Source organism: Melanotaenia boesemani, chromosome 17, assembly GCF_017639745.1.
Source record: "Melanotaenia boesemani isolate fMelBoe1 chromosome 17, fMelBoe1.pri, whole genome shotgun sequence".
Taxonomy (NCBI): Eukaryota; Metazoa; Chordata; class Actinopteri; order Atheriniformes; family Melanotaeniidae; genus Melanotaenia; species Melanotaenia boesemani.
In genome coordinates, this window is record NC_055698.1 from 34,420,415 (window position 1) to 34,435,943 (window position 15,529).

The 15,529-nt window shown below is 41.5% G+C and overlaps 1 protein-coding gene across 2 annotated transcripts; it reads left to right on the forward strand.

The window, feature by feature from the left end:
• Window positions 1-4,386: 4,386 nt before the first annotated feature.
• On the forward strand, window positions 4,387-9,561 carry LOC121656524 (putative protein TPRXL). Of its 2 annotated transcripts, none has more exons than XM_042011563.1 (2): window positions 4,387-4,479; window positions 9,001-9,561. In XM_042011563.1, the coding sequence occupies exons 1-2, from the start codon at window positions 4,399-4,401 to the stop codon at window positions 9,418-9,420; spliced, it is 501 nt and encodes a 166-aa protein (XP_041867497.1). In that variant the 5' UTR covers window positions 4,387-4,398; the 3' UTR covers window positions 9,421-9,561. The 2 variants fall into 2 exon arrangements, with proteins under 2 accessions (XP_041867497.1, XP_041867498.1); XM_042011564.1 differs by lacking the exon at window positions 4,387-4,479 and adding an exon at window positions 7,089-7,164.
• Window positions 9,562-15,529: the final 5,968 nt, after the last annotated feature.

A 15,529-nucleotide genomic window follows, 5' to 3' on the forward strand; every position in this document is an offset into this window, starting at 1 on the left:
AGAGTCTGTAACAGCTTTTAATCCCAGTATAAACCAGTCTGTAGCAGCTTTTAATCCCAGTATAAACCAGTCTGTAGCAGCTTTTAATCCCAGTATAAACCAGTCTGTAGCGGCTTTTAATCCCAGTATAAACCAGTGTGTAGCGGCTTTTAATCCCAGTATAAACCAGTGTGTAACGGCTTTTAATCCCAGTATAAACCAGTCTGTAACAGCTTTTAATCCTAGTATAAACCAGTCTGTAACAGCTTTTAATCCCAGTATAAACCAGTCTGTAGCAGCTTTTAATCCCAGTATAAACCAGTCTGTAGCAGCTTTTAATCCCAGTATAAACCAGTGTGTAGCGGCTTTTAATCCCAGTATAAACCAGTGTGTAACAGCTTTTAATCCCAGTATAAACCAGTGTGTAGCAGCTTTTAATCCTAGTATAAACCAGTCTGTAACAGCTTTTATTCCCAGTATAAACCAGTCTGTAGCAGTTTTTAATCCTAGTATAAACCAGTCTGTAACAGCTTTTAATCCCAGTATAAACCAGTCTGTAACAGCTTTTAATCCCAGTATGAACCAGTCTGTAACAGTTTTTAATCCCAATATAAACCAGTCTGTAGCAGCTTTTCATCCCAGTGTAAAACAGTCTGTAGCAGCTTTTAATCCCAGTATAAACCAGTCTGTAGCAGCTTTTAATCCCAGTATAAACCAGTCTGTAGCAGCTTTTAATCCCAGTATAAAGCAGTCTGTAGCAGCTTTTAATCCTAGTATAAACCAGTCTGTAACAGCTTTTATTCCCAGTATAAACCAGTCTGTAGCAGTTTTTAATCCTAGTACAAACCAGTCTGTAACAGCTTTTAATCCCAGTATAAACCAGTCTGTAGCAGCTTTTAATCCCAGTATAAACCAGTCTGTAACAGCTTTTAATCCCAGTATATACCAGTCTGTAGCAGCTTTTAATCCCAGTATAAACCAGTCTGTAGCATCTTTTAATTCCAGTATAAACAGGTCTGTAGCAGCTTTTAATCCTAGTATAAACCAGTCTGTATAAACCAGTCTGTAACAGCTTTTCTTCCCAGTATAAACCAGTCTGTAGCAGTTTTTAATCCTAGTATAAACCAGTCTGTAACCGCTTTTAATCCCAGTATAAACCAGTCTGTAGCAGCTTTTAATCCCAGTATAAACCAGTCTGTAGCAGTTTTTAATCCTAGTATAAACCAGTCTGTAACAGCTTTTAATCCCAGTATAAACCAGTCTGTAGCAGTTTTCAATCCTAGTATAAACCAGTGTGTAATAGCTTTTAATCCTAGTATAAACCAGTCTGTAACAGCTTTTAATCCCAGTATAAACCAGTCTGTAGCAGCTTTTAATCCTAGTATAAACAAGTCTGTAGCAGCTTTTAATCCTAGTATAAACCAGTCTGTAACAGCTTTTATTCCCAGTATAAACCAGTCTGTAGCAGTTTTTAATCCTAGTATAAACCAGTCTGTAACAGCTTTTAATCCCAGTATAAACCAGTCTGTAACAGCTTTTAATCCCAGTATAAACCAGTCTGTAACAGCTTTTAATCCCAATATAAACCAGTCTGTAGCAGCTTTTAATCCCAGTATAAACCAGTCTGTAGCAGTTTTTAATTCCAGTATAAACCAGTCTGTAGCAGCTTTTAATCCCAGTATAAACCAGTCTGTAGCAGCTTTTAATCCCAGTATAAACCAGTCTGTAACAGCTTTTATTCCCAGTACAGACCAGTCTGTAGCAGTTTTAATCCTAGTATAAACCAGTCTGTATAAACCAGTCTGTAACAGCTTTTATTCCCAGTATAAACCAGTCTGTAGCAGTTTTTAATCCTAGTATAAACCAGTCTGTAACAGCTTTTAATCCCAGTATAAACCAGTCTGTAGCAGTTTTCAATCCTAGTATAAACCAGTGTGTAATAGCTTTTAATCCTAGTATAAACCAGTCTGTAACAGCTTTTAATCCCAGTATAAACCAGTCTGTAGCAGCTTTTAATCCTAGTCTAAACAAGTCTGTAGCAGCTTTTAATCCCAGTATAAACCAGTCTGTAGCAGCTTTTAATCCCAGTATAAACCAGTCTGTAGCAGCTTTTAATCCCAGTATAAACCAGTCTGTAGCGGCTTTTAATCCCAGTATAAACCAGTGTGTAGCGGCTTTTAATCCCAGTATAAACCAGTGTGTAAAAGCTTTTAATCCCAGTATAAACCAGTCTGTAACAGCTTTTAATCCTAGTATAAACCAGTCTGTAGCAGCTTTTAATCCCAGTATAAATCAGTCTGTAGCAGCTTTTAATCCCAGTATAAACCAGTCTGTAGCAGCTTTTAATCCCAGTATAAACCAGTGTGTAGCAGCTTTTAATCCCAGTATAAACCAGTGTGTAACAGCTCTTAATCCCAGTATAAACCAGTCTGTAGCAGCTTTTAATCCCAGTGTAAAACAGTCTGTAACAGCTTTTAATCCCAGTATAAACCAGTCTGTAGCAGCTTTTAATCCTAGTATAAACCAGTCTGTAACAGCTTTTATTCCCAGTATAAACCAGTCTGTAGCAGTTTTTAATCCTAGTATAAACCAGTCTGTAACAGCTTTTATTCCCAGTATAAACCAGTCTGTAGCAGTTTTTAATGCTAGTATAAACCAGTCTGTAACAGCTTTTAATCCCAGTATAAACCAGTCTATAGCAGCTTTTAATCCCAGTATAAACCAGTCTGTAACAGCTTTTAATCCCAGTATATACCAGTCTGTAGCAGCTTTTAATCCCAGTATAAACCAGTCTGTAGCAGCTTTTAATCCCGGTATAAACCAGTCTGTAGAAGTTTTAATCCTAGTATAAACCAGTCTGTAGCAGCTTTTAATCACAGTATAAACCAGTGTGTAACAGCTCTTAATCCCAGTATAAACCAGTCTGTAGCAGCTTTTAATCCCAGTGTAAAACAGTCTGTAGCAGCTTTTAATCCCAGTATAAACCAGTCTGTAGCAGCTTTTAATCCCAGTATAAACCAGTCTGTAGCAGCTTTTAATCCCAGTATAAATCAGTCTGTAACAGCTTTTAATCCCAGCATATACCAGTGTGTAGCAGCTTTTAATCCCAGAATAAAACAGTCTGTAACGGCTTTTAATCTAAGTATAAACCAGTCTGTAACAGCTTTTAATCCCAATATAAACCAGTCTGTAGCAGTTTTTAATCCCAGTATAAACCAGTCTGTAGCAGCTTTTAATCCGAGTATAAACCAGTCTGTAACAGCTTTTATTCCCAGTATAAACCAGTCTGTAGCAGTTTTAATCCTAGTATAAACCAGTCTGTAGCAGCTTTTAATCCCAGTATAAACCAGTCTGTAGCAATTTTTAATCCCAGTAAAAAACCAGTCTGTAGCAGCTTTTAATCCCAGTATAAACCAGTCTGTAGCAGTTTTAATCCTAGTATAAACCAGTCTGTAGCAGCTTTTAATCTCAGTATAAACCAGTGTGTAACAGCTTTTAATCCCAGTATAAACCAGTCTGTAACAGCTTTTATTCCCAGTATAAACCAGTCTGTAGCAGTTTTAATCCTAGTATAAACCAGTCTGTAGCAGCTTTTAATCCCAGTATAAACCAGTCTGTAGCAGTTTCTAATCCCAGTATAAACCAGTCTGTAGCAGCTTTTAATCCCAGTATAAACCAGTCTGTAGCAGCTTTTAATCTCAGTATAAACCAGTGTGTAACAGCTTTTATTCCCAGTGTCAAACAGTCTGTAGCAGCTTTTAATCCCAGTATAAACCAGTCTGTAGCAGCTTTTAATCCCAGTATAAACCAGTCTGTAGCAGCTTTTAATCCCAGTATAAACCAGTCTGTAACAGCTTTTAATCCCAGTATAAACCAGTCTGTAGCAGCTTTTAATCCCAGTGTAAAACAGTCTGTAGCAGCTTTTAATCCCAGTATAAACCAGTCTGTAGCAGCTTTTAATCCCAGTATAAACCAGTCTGTAGCAGCTTTTAATCCCAGTATAAACCAGTCTGTAGCAGCTTTTAATCCCAGTATAAACCAGTCTGTAGCAGCTTTTAACCCCAGTATAAACCAGATGAATAAAACTACATTTAGTGGCTGGATTGTAAACCTCCTGGATGGAATAGAAATGTCTGGAAAACCTTCGTAGATCAGCTAAAGGGTAGCTATCCATCACATTTACCCCACAGTCCTACACACCACCTGGTGAAGGAGGTGGAGCTCTGGGAGACCTGGTGGAGGTTTAAGGGTTAACTAGACTAGACTCTCACATGTTGTTGATGTATTTTAAAAGAAAAACTGGACCTGGAGGTTTGCTTTGAGCCTATAAAACTGTTGCTGGAGGCGGTTCAGTGATTATCAGCTGTTATCAGATTTCCTCTGCAGGTATAAAAGGTGAGACGGGAGGCGGGGACAGACATGACAACGGATCCAGAGACGGGATCAAGAATGCAGGTTCTGTGGGTCTACGTGATGCTGGTCTGTCTTGGCTGCAGCCAGGTAAGAAAATGACGAGACATTCAGGTCGTGTCAGGGAAACAAACAGCTGCCAGATGTTTTTCTAGTGTGTTTACAGTCAAATGAGTGGAAGGAAAATGTGGAGATTTACATGATGTGAGTCTAAACAAATGGAGGAGAACCTGAAGCTGCTTCTTGGTGATGACTTTTATCCTGATTTTCCTGCTCATGTGACTGGAAAAGTTTTACTCATCAACTCTTTCTGGGCAGGAAAAGTTTTCCACTTAGTTCTGATTCATTTTAAATTGAGCTGAATGAAAACTGATGATCTGTGAAGAGTCTTTACCCAGAAATTCACATCCAGACCAGTCTGGTCTACAGCTGGACCAGAGAAGAAGAACCTGTAAATGTTTTAGTACAACAACATCATCATGATGTTCATATTTAATGACCTTTTCTTTTAGAAAATACCTGAAATTTCTGGAGGGAAATGAGTCACTTCATCCATATTTTCCTTCAGTTTAACACTTCCAGGTTTATTCCAGCTTCCAGACCAGCAGGAATCTTTAAAAACACACACATTTAATCCCAGGAAAAACCCAGCATTTCACATGATAATCCCTGGAACGTTTCCAGATCTACAACTTCTTCTAAATGTACATACGTGTACATTTCCACATGTGTGTAGTAATCCTGACCTGAACTGACTCAGCTCATCATACCGACTGAAGTCAGAAAGACAGAAGGATTAGTTACTATTATTAGAATATTACAGTTACTTTTTAATAATTTAGTTACTTATTAGTTTTAGTTACCTTCATGATAATAGTCTTTTTTTATTATAATACACTTAATTTATTATATTAGTTACTTTTATTAGAATATTACAGTTACTTATATGGACCTTCTGGTTGGCAAAGTTGTGGGCCATCTTTGGGCCCACAGGCCGTATGTTGGGTACCTCTGGTTTAGACTTTATATTTGTATTTTAACCTGGATGTTTAATGATGTTCAAGAAGCAGAAGAGAGAGGAGGAAGGAGTTCAGATGACGCGGTGGAGTGAGTTTCGTGTTAACGAACAATAAGCCATCTTCCTGCTGTGATTGTGTGAAACTTCCACACACACACACACACACACACACATGCAAATATAGTCAAATACTGTAACATCAGACAGCATCAGTGAGCACAGCGGTATGCAAAGCAAGCTTAATGTCGTCATGCTTCATGAAGCCAGGTGGAAAGCAGGCGCTTGACCTTCACACACAAACACACACACAGATTCCTGTCTGAGCATGGAAGTGAGGACCGTATAAATCAACTCGTACGTGAGATCCAGTTTTCACTTACAAGAACCTATCCATTAAATTTCAACACTAAAGTTTCACCTGAGATTCTTACAAATAAAGGAGAAAATTTATTGTGTAATCTCTTCCTAAAGTACTACTGAGTATATTCTTTAAGAATCCCAACAGCTGTTTATATTCACGTATATACATACATGATTTCATCTAATAAAACCAGGAAAAGACCCGACACTTCCATCCAGTTACTCTCCAGTTTCATTAATAAATGTAGATCTTAAAATAATTAGCAAAGCTTTGGCCAGAAGGATAGAAAAATAACCCCTCTAATAATACATCCTGACCAAACAGGCTTTATTAAAGGTAGACATTCCTCTACTAACATGCGTAGATTAATTAACATCATAGATTATTCTACTCTACATAATCTGGAATCCACAGTCATTTCATTAGACGCAGAAAAAGTATTTGACCGAGTAAACTGCAAATTTTTATTTGCAGCTTTAAACAAATTTGGGTTTGGGTCATCTTTCATAGATTGGATAAAAATATTATATAACAACCCAAATGCATGTGTGAAGACCAATGATCAAACTTCTCCAAGCTTCTGTTTGCAGAGAGGAACCAGACAGGGCTGCCCGCTTTCTCCATCACTCTTTGCTATTTTTTATTGAACCCCTAGCTGCTGCCATAAGACAAAATAAAGAGATTAAAGGAATCCATACCAAAAATATAGAACATAAGATAAGTCTTTATGCTGATGATGTATTACTTTTCCTCCAGCACTCACCGACATCCCTCCCCCAGACAATCACACTTCTTAACAGATTCTCATCAATATTTAACTACTCTATTAACTGGTCTTACCCATCCTTTATACCGGGTGCACCACGGCCTCCGCTGCTGTTCGCAGCTGTTTTAGTCAATGGTTTGATTCCACCAGGGGCCGCAGCACGTATCAGAAGCGTTCCAGAAGCGCATTGTCATGGCGCTCTGCTAAATTTACGCGCTGAGTCTATTTTTGCCACTCCTTGCACCGAAAATGCACCACTTTCCGTAGTTTAGATAGGAGCAGACAGGAAATCAGACATGGGAGCAGTGTAAAAGCTTCCGGCATTTTTCAAAATAAAAGCCTGTGTGGAGATTTATGCTGCTGAACCATGAAAACATGAGATGTTTAACCGGTCAGGGGTTTCAGTCTTTTTTCATTTTGTCATCATAGAAGACGAGATATTTATCCTGAAAGTGGATCACAATATTCTCCACTCCTCCTGTGATTTCGTGATCTCACAGATCCTTCTAGATGGACTGCACTTGCGGGCGCTCCACACCTGAATTGCTGTAAAATGCCACGCCACACAGTTCGGAATAGAACCATGGCACAGCTGTAACGTGGAGCACATGCACCCGGCGTAAAGAAGGGGTAAGACTATAGTTATGCCCATTAACTGTGACTTGCAAAACATACCTAATACTACAAAACAGCTATCTATCAGGGTAGCAAAATTCATGAATCTCAATTGCCCAAAGTTATTATCAAAAACATATAGACTATTATCTAAACTCCCAATTGCAGCAGTTGCAGCGCATCAGATTCAAAGCTCTGCTTCTGGCTTACAAAACAAAAACCCAAACGGCTCCGGTCTACCTCCACTCCTTAATCCAGAGCTACACTCCCTCTCCACAGTTACGCTCTGCCAGTGAAAGACACCTAGTGCTCCCACCACAAGGTGGCGCCACATCAGTAGCTAGACTCTTCTCCTCTGTTGTTCCCCAGTGGTGGAACGATCTACCAAACTCCGTCCAATCCGCAGAGTCCTTATCCACTTTTAAAAGCAAGCTAAAGACTCAGTTGTTTAAGGAGCATTTCCACACTTAGCTTAACTCTTCTACTCAGAATGAGTTAGAAAGATTTGTCCAGCTCTTTGGTTCAACCAAGTACTGAAGAAGCTGCTGCACTTATGCCCAAGATGATGTTGTTCGATGAAATTATGATCTCGTAATTAAACAAAATGACTTACAAAAAACCCAAACAAAAAAACAAGAAAAGCACTGCCTCTAGCACTACATGATAACATCTGGGTCCACCTGGATGCCTAGGAGTCTGACTACCAGGGGTCTGTGGTCGGGGTCACCTTGAGCAGTGGGGTGTGGCCACTGGTGGGGCCTGGGTCGGTGGGCATCGGCTCTGATGTGTGCCGTGGGTCTGGGCTCTCCCATTGTCCTCCTCTTCTCCTTCCCCTCTAGGCATGTGGTGGGTGGGGCCTTCTGGGGTTGGTGGTGGCTCATTGGCTGAAGTCGCTGTGTGTTCTGGTCGTGGGGGGCGGGTGCTCCTAGCCTGTCTTGGGGGGGCCTCCTGGGGAACGGGGGTGCCTACTGCTGCCAGCGGCTCATCCTCTGGGGGGAAGTGTGCTTCCCTCTAGTCTTACATTCTGGACCCTCTCCTTCCCCACTCACTCTCTCTCACGTAGGGATGTGGGAGGCGTCACATCCTGCTGGGTGGAGCGGAGGGGGCGTCTAAATGGCCTCCTCGGCTGCATCCTGTGGCAGCCTCTCAGTTTTAATTACACTTAGACATCAAAACACAAGAACACAACACAACAACTTTTGGGGGGCGTGCCATGTTGTGTATAGTGAGATGCTTTGGTTTAGGTGTGTGTGTTTCTGGTTCTTTGGTTGTAGTTGTTGTTGATGTCTTGGTTATTTTGTAGGAACTCCTGATGATTGTCTGCTTAGTTTACCTGTAAAAGCTGTAGGAAATTCTCTGTTGTGTTTTTGTACAGGTGTTGCAGCTGGTTTTCTGCTGTTAGGCTGGATTAAAGGTTGTTGCTTCTATCTGCTGAATCTTTGTCTCTTCTTCCTTTTTTCTACTTTCCTTTTTACTTCACTTCATTATTCTCCTTTTTTTTCTGTCCCCTTGGTCAGGTCCAGCAAGATTACAGAAATTCCATAATTTTAAATAAATAATTAAGATAAAAAATAATAATAATAACTAAATAAGTAAATCTGATTATCAAGAGGAGCCTTGTACCCTTAAAGCTCCTCTTGGCAAAGCAAATTTGTTCGGCACAACACAGCAGCCAGACCATCATTCTGTCGCCTCCATGCTTGGCAGGACAAGTTAAAGAAGAGAGAAAGAGAAAAAAAAGAAACACCATGAGGATCCAGAAAGAAGCAGAGTCATAGGAGAATACATTATCCTCCCATACTGGAGTATGCGATGAAATGGTTAAAAGACTTTGTGTCTTGGTGTTTTCAGGGGCAATCTATGACGAACTCAACCACAAGCTTAAGCACCACCTACCCTAATACCACCAGTCCTCTGGCCACCTCCATCTCTACTGCTGCCTCCTCGTCCTCTCAAACTTCGATCATATCCTCCGGAGCGACTACAAACTCTGGGACCACCACGTCAGGAAACAACACCTCCTCCCCAGCCAACACCACGTCAGGAAACAGCACCTCCTCCCCAGCCAACACCACGTCAGGAAACAGCACCTCCTCCCCAGCCAACACCACGTCAGGAAACAGCACCTCCTCCCCAGCCAACACCACGTCAGGAAACAGCACCTCCTCCCCAGCCAACACCACGTCAGGAAGCTGCGTCTGTATGTGTGAGATCTACGTCCCACTGCTGCTTTCGGGAATCTGCATCCTGATCCACAGAGCACAGGGTTGAAACCGTCAATCCCAACGAGATCCGTTACTGATCCAACTTCCTGCTTTCCAGCAATGATGTGTTTGTTTACACCGAGCTGCACTTAATAAAAATGCACAAAGAAATTATGAAACTGATGATTTATAACCAATAAAAAGCTGACTGGCTGACTATGTGCTCTTATTAAAACCATATGATGATTAAAACCAACATAGTGATCTTCAGCATAGATATGAGCTGTTGTTGCCCGGCAACAGTCCATCTACTTCTGTTCATCACCAGTTTGATAATAATATTCAATTCAATTCAATTTACCTTTATTTATACAGCACCAATTCACTACAAAATCATCTCAAGACACTACCAAAAATAATCAATTCAAGCTGGTTCATTATAATCCAGTTAAAACATCCACATTAGTCCAGTTTATAATATCTGTGTTAATATTTATTATAAGCTGAGTCACAAAAATGATTGATTTAAATTCTAAAATAATTAAAAAACAATCAATGGATCTGAGATGTTATCAAATCTTAACTGAACCCTGTATCTTCCATTCAGAAGTCTCAGTGAAATGTACATTATTTTAACATTTAGTAACAGAAAACAACTGAAGGTTGAGCGGTTCCGGCTAGATAAAGCTGGATTCACTTCGACACATGGCTTGGGCTCTGGAACCACTGCCCTTGAGAGGGGCTGGATCGTCTTCCATTCTGGAGTTGCTCCTGGTGAGAGGCAGGTGTGGGCATGCTCATTGCCCCCCGACTTGACACCTGTACGTTGGGGTTTACCTTGGTGAACGAAAGGGTAGCCTCCCTCCGCCTTCAGGTGGGGGGATGGATCCTGACTGTTACACTAGAAGTCCCAGAGAGGGGTCAATGGACCTTTCTACCTTTACAACCCAGAGATGGGTCGATTGACCAGTAGGATTTTAGCTAAAATCCTGTCTTAAGCTGCGAACAGCTTCTTTTGTTTGTAGACGAGTCAATTACTGGCACACCCCAGGAGGGCGCATACTTAGGGGAGACACTGTAGACTCTTGAAACCGGACTGTCAACTTTTGCCCAAAGCTTGGCTTGAGACACTGCTTGGTCCCCTGAGTATGAGATTGGAGTAGACCTCAAACAGATTCAGAAAGGTTTTCCTGCATTCTAGTATATTTCAAATAATTAAAAATATATTTGATATGATATATGATATATACCTCCTCGACACATTTGTGTGCTTTTAGAAGAAAAAAAAAAGATAATCATTGTGGGCCTTCAATAAAAAAGCAAACAATTTAGAATGATATGACAAAATGATGAATTCATATTTTTTTAAAAAATCACTTTAAAAGGTCCAGCTCTCCTCTTTTCATACAAATGAAAAAATACAAATTTTTCAGAATTTTTGACCAATTTTTCAAACTTTCTAACCCAATGTTCATGTACCTTATGTCCCAAAAGCCCAAGCAATGAACAATTTTGAATATTTAAAATGAACATTTTTTGATTGTGGTGGTACAGGCAGGGTCTGTGAGTAAAATGTCCAGAAGCATTAGTGTCTAAGTCAAGAGGGCATAAATGTCAACATGACAAAGATATAAAAGAACAACTGTGAATTTTTTCCAATGCTTTTTATTTTTGTCATAAAAAAAACAACAAAACAGTTAAAATAATGCAAGTAATGAAACAATTTCACAAATATTTACACAAGGCTACAGTGGCATGCCCTTGTGTGAATGGCTTTTCTGCTCTTTCAGCAGTCCGTCTGTGCTAAGTCCAAACATGCTTGGCACTTCCATGGTATCTCCATCCTGCATTTGCCACATGTGTATTTGTAGCAGTCAACACATCTTACAGTTGCGCAATTGTTCTTGCATCGATGGTTGACCTGACATTTTGCCCTTTTCCCAGGGCTAGGTGTGGGAGGTTGCTGCTGAAGCAGTTGCTCCTTATGTGCCTTCTTCTGACTCACATGAGAGTTGGCCAACTCTTTCGCGAGCTCAACCAGGAAGTCCACTCTTCTCTCCTGCACTCCGGTGCATTCCTTATGAAGAACATGAGCGTTCAGTGCCGCCATGTCGATCATGTTGTAGAACACGGCGACTGGCCATCTCCGTGTTCCTGCACGCACGCTGTACTCCCGCACCATCTGGTCCATCACATCCACACCACACTTTGTGGTGTTGTATTGTGTGACAGTGTTTGGCTTCCTTTTGGTGGTATTCTCAGTCTCAACCACATTGTGCATGCTGCTGAGAAGATAGACAGTCTTTTTCCGTTTCGGCGCATATACTGTGAGTGTTGCACCAGTGGTGGAAAACACTCGAGTGGTGAATTTAGTGTGGTCCTTCTGTCTAGTTGACTGAGGAATTTCCCGGCGAATCTTGTTGACTGTGCCAAGGATGGTGGTTTTCCGGCTAAGCAGTCGTTGCGCAAGGGACAGCGATGTAAAAAAATTGTCTGTTGTTACAGTTCTGCCCTTATCCATGAACGGCTCCATCAGCCTCATCACTACACTCTCAGAGAGTCTCTCTCCACTGGGACGACTGGGGTCCTTGCCAAGATATGGCAGGATATTGCAAATGTACTTTGATTTCAAGTCACAAGCCAGCCAAAACTTAATGCCAAATTTGTCCGGTTTTGTTGCAATGTACTGCAGAAAACTGCAGCGAGTCTTTGTCGGGAAAAGCTGTTGATCAATAGTGATGTGTCAACCAGGGTTATAAGATCTGATGCAGTTATTGACAAAAGATTCCCACAGATTAGAAATTGCAGCAAACGTATTTGTCTCCACTCCCTCACTGCGTGTGAAGATGTTATCAAAGCGTAGGTGTTGCATGATGTTTTGGAAGCGGTTTCGGGCCATAGTAGCAATGATTCGTGGGTTTCCCAGCTCTGCTGACCAATTGTCACGTAGTGATGGAACTTTCTTCACCCCCCGCAAGATAATAATTGCAATAAATGCCATTAGTTCTGGGAGGTTCATGAACCAATCTGCCTGCTCCTTTTGCCGTGCATGCTGAATGGTCCATTCTTGAAAGCTACGAAGCATTTCAAGTGTTATAAAACAGAAGAAGCTTTGAAGACGAGTCCGGATACTTCTTCTGGCCTTAGCAGTTGGCTCTCCATCTGTGCCGTATGGTTCTATTGGGGTGAAATTGAGACATGTCCCCAGCTGTTCTTCATGCCACACTGTGCCATCTTTAGCCATCTCTGTCCTCTCACTTCCCAACCGAGCCCTCTTTTCTGGCAGTGGAGCAGTCTCATCATCTGCAAGGTAAACAATTTCACAATTTCAGAGGACGAAAATAGGATGTTTTGGAAATAAGATTAAAAAAATCCTTTATTTGTACCAAAATGGAGAAATTCCAGTGTTGCAACTCACAGTACAGGACAAAGCAGAAAGAAAGAAATTTGTCATACCAAAAAGTTCAATAATAGTTTCAAATCTTACCTGAAGACTGCTCAGAGTCAGAGTCCGAATCCAGCTGAATTTGTATCTCTTCTCCATCTGAGTCACAAGGGTTTGTATCGCTGAGGATCAGGTCCAATGCCTGCTGAGTTGTAAGCCGCCTCTGCATTTTGCTTCCTTCTATTTGTTGGAGGTGAAGCTAGCTACTATTTATCCCCCTCAGCCCACCATCCCCCACTGCCACAGAATTTACCAGACGTTTCAAGGTAACAAGGAGGGGCTGGATGCAATGGGTGCATTCCTCAGGTAATGGCTGCATTTACAAATGAAGAGATGCTAATTTTTGCCAGCAGAGTCGTCAGTTTGGACTAAAGGTCTTTCGACCCTTCTCTGGGACTTTAGGGAGATATCAAAATTCCTGGGACTTCTAGTAGCAGTTCAGAGTACCCACCCTTTTTGGAGTCCTTGGAGGGGGTGTTGGAGAGCACTCCTTCTGGGGACTCCCTCGTTCTGCTGGGGGATTTCAATGCTCACGTGGACAATGACAGCGAGGCCTGGAGGGGCGTGATTGGGAGGAACGGCCCCCCTGATCTAAATCTGAGTGGTGTTTTGTTGTTGGACTTCTGTGTTCGTCATGGACTGTCCATAACGAACACCTTGTTCAGACATAAGAGTGTCCACATGTGCACTTGGCACCAGGACACTCTAGGCCGCAGTTCGATGATCGACTTTGTAGTCGTGTCGTCGGACTTGCAGCTGCATGTTCTGGACACTCGGGTGAAGAGAGGGGCGGAGCTGTCAACTGATCACCACCTGGTGGTGAGTTAGCTCAGATGGTGGGGGAGGATGCCTTCCAGACAGCTTCTCATTAGATTCTGGTCCACCATCAGGTTAGCCCGGTGTTCCTTTAAGGCTCTGGAAGCTGTAGGGCTGACTAAAATCAAACCAAATCAAATTTTATTTATAGAGCACTTTTCAAGCACAAAGCAGCACATGTTTTACATAAGAGAAACAAATTCCACATATTAAAAACAAAGTTTAAAAGCCTTCACACAGCAGAGTATACAACAGAAAATTAAAAGACGCCTCATAGTGTCTCTTTCACACACACACACACATACATGCAAACAAAGGACATGTACCCTCCCCCCACCTACCCAGACCCCGTTCTGGATCAACATGACCTCCATCCCTGGCTACTGTCTCTGACCTGGATGTAAGTATGAAACATCAGCAGATGTTAAACCGTAAAAACAAGATTAAATACACATAGAAACAATAAGAACTGATACAAGCAACAAGCAAAAAAAAATACAGATAAAGGAGTTCATGAAAAAAATAAAATAAAATAAAATAAAGGAGTTAAAACTGTGTACTTGGGTAAATCAAAATAAAATGGTGAGCCACATAATAAACAGGTGGTATTTAAAATAATAGAAAATATATAACTAGATAAGTGAAAATCCAAACAAATTAAATACAATTCATCTATAAGCTAAACTAAAAAGAAAGGTCGTCAGCCCGTTTTTAAAAGCATCAACAGTCTCTGCAGCCTGAGGTTTTCTGGCAGGCTGGTCCACAGTCCAGGCCCATAGTGGTGGACCGAGGACTCACCAGAAGTCCTGGTTCTGATTTTGGGAACAACCAAGAGGCCGCTACCAGAGGATCTCAGGGTCCACGAGGGTTCATAATCTAAAAGCTGGTCTAATAAATAAGAAGGCCCAAGACCATTAAGACATTTATAAATAACTGTAAGAACCTTAAAATCAATCCTGAAACCCATGGGGAGCCGATGAAGTGATTTTAGACCTGGCATGATGTTTCCCTCTGCTCCTTGTCAGAACTCTGCTGCTGAGTTCTGGAGTAGCTGCAGGTCAGAGACCAGAGAGCAGGACGTTACAGTCCTCTGTTCTACTAGAAGTAAAAGCATCAGCTCCTCATGCTGGTAAGAGAGAGAAATGGGCGACTTTGGTAATGCTGAATGTTGAATGATGCAGGAAAGTTCTTTACGGTCTTATGCATCACAAAGGAAACTATCATTGTGTACCGGAAAAAAATCATCTGTGGATTCAGCAGTTTAGGAACCCCTTTCTAGACCACATCAGTATTGAGACAATGTCTGCCTCCTTCTATAAGATGAACAAAAACATGTAAAACATAACTGTGGATCCAAGTTAACATAATGTATAATGTTTAATAAATGAATAATAAAATAGGTAAATGAAAAATAAGGACATTTCTTTTACAACCATCAATCAGAGAGCTTTGCAGGAGTGGAGGGCGAGATCAATGTTCAATGCGAGATGAGAACGTGTGATTTGGGTGTAAGCCATCTGCTATGAAAAGGTGAGGTCTGCTGTAGAAAGTGGTGAAGTTGTGGATGTATGGAATACTGATGGAGTGACAGCAACCTTTTAACCACATGTGAATGTAGCTGACCTTGACGTCCCTATGATGAGCACACGAGGGCCTGCAGCACCAGAGGGCAAAGCGGCGGCCTCCGCGGTGGACCACACCATTAAAAAGGGTTGTTCCCCTGGGAATATGAAGTGCTGGACCCCTTGTACAACCTGTCTGGTCCCTGTATGACCGGTGCCAGAGCTTGGTCCACATTGCCTGCAGTAAATCAGAGTTGTTTCCAGTGAGGGTTGGACTCCGCCAAGGCTGCCCTTTGTCACCGATTCTGTTCAGAACTTTTGTGGACAACCACCAAACATATTTAGACTGCCAC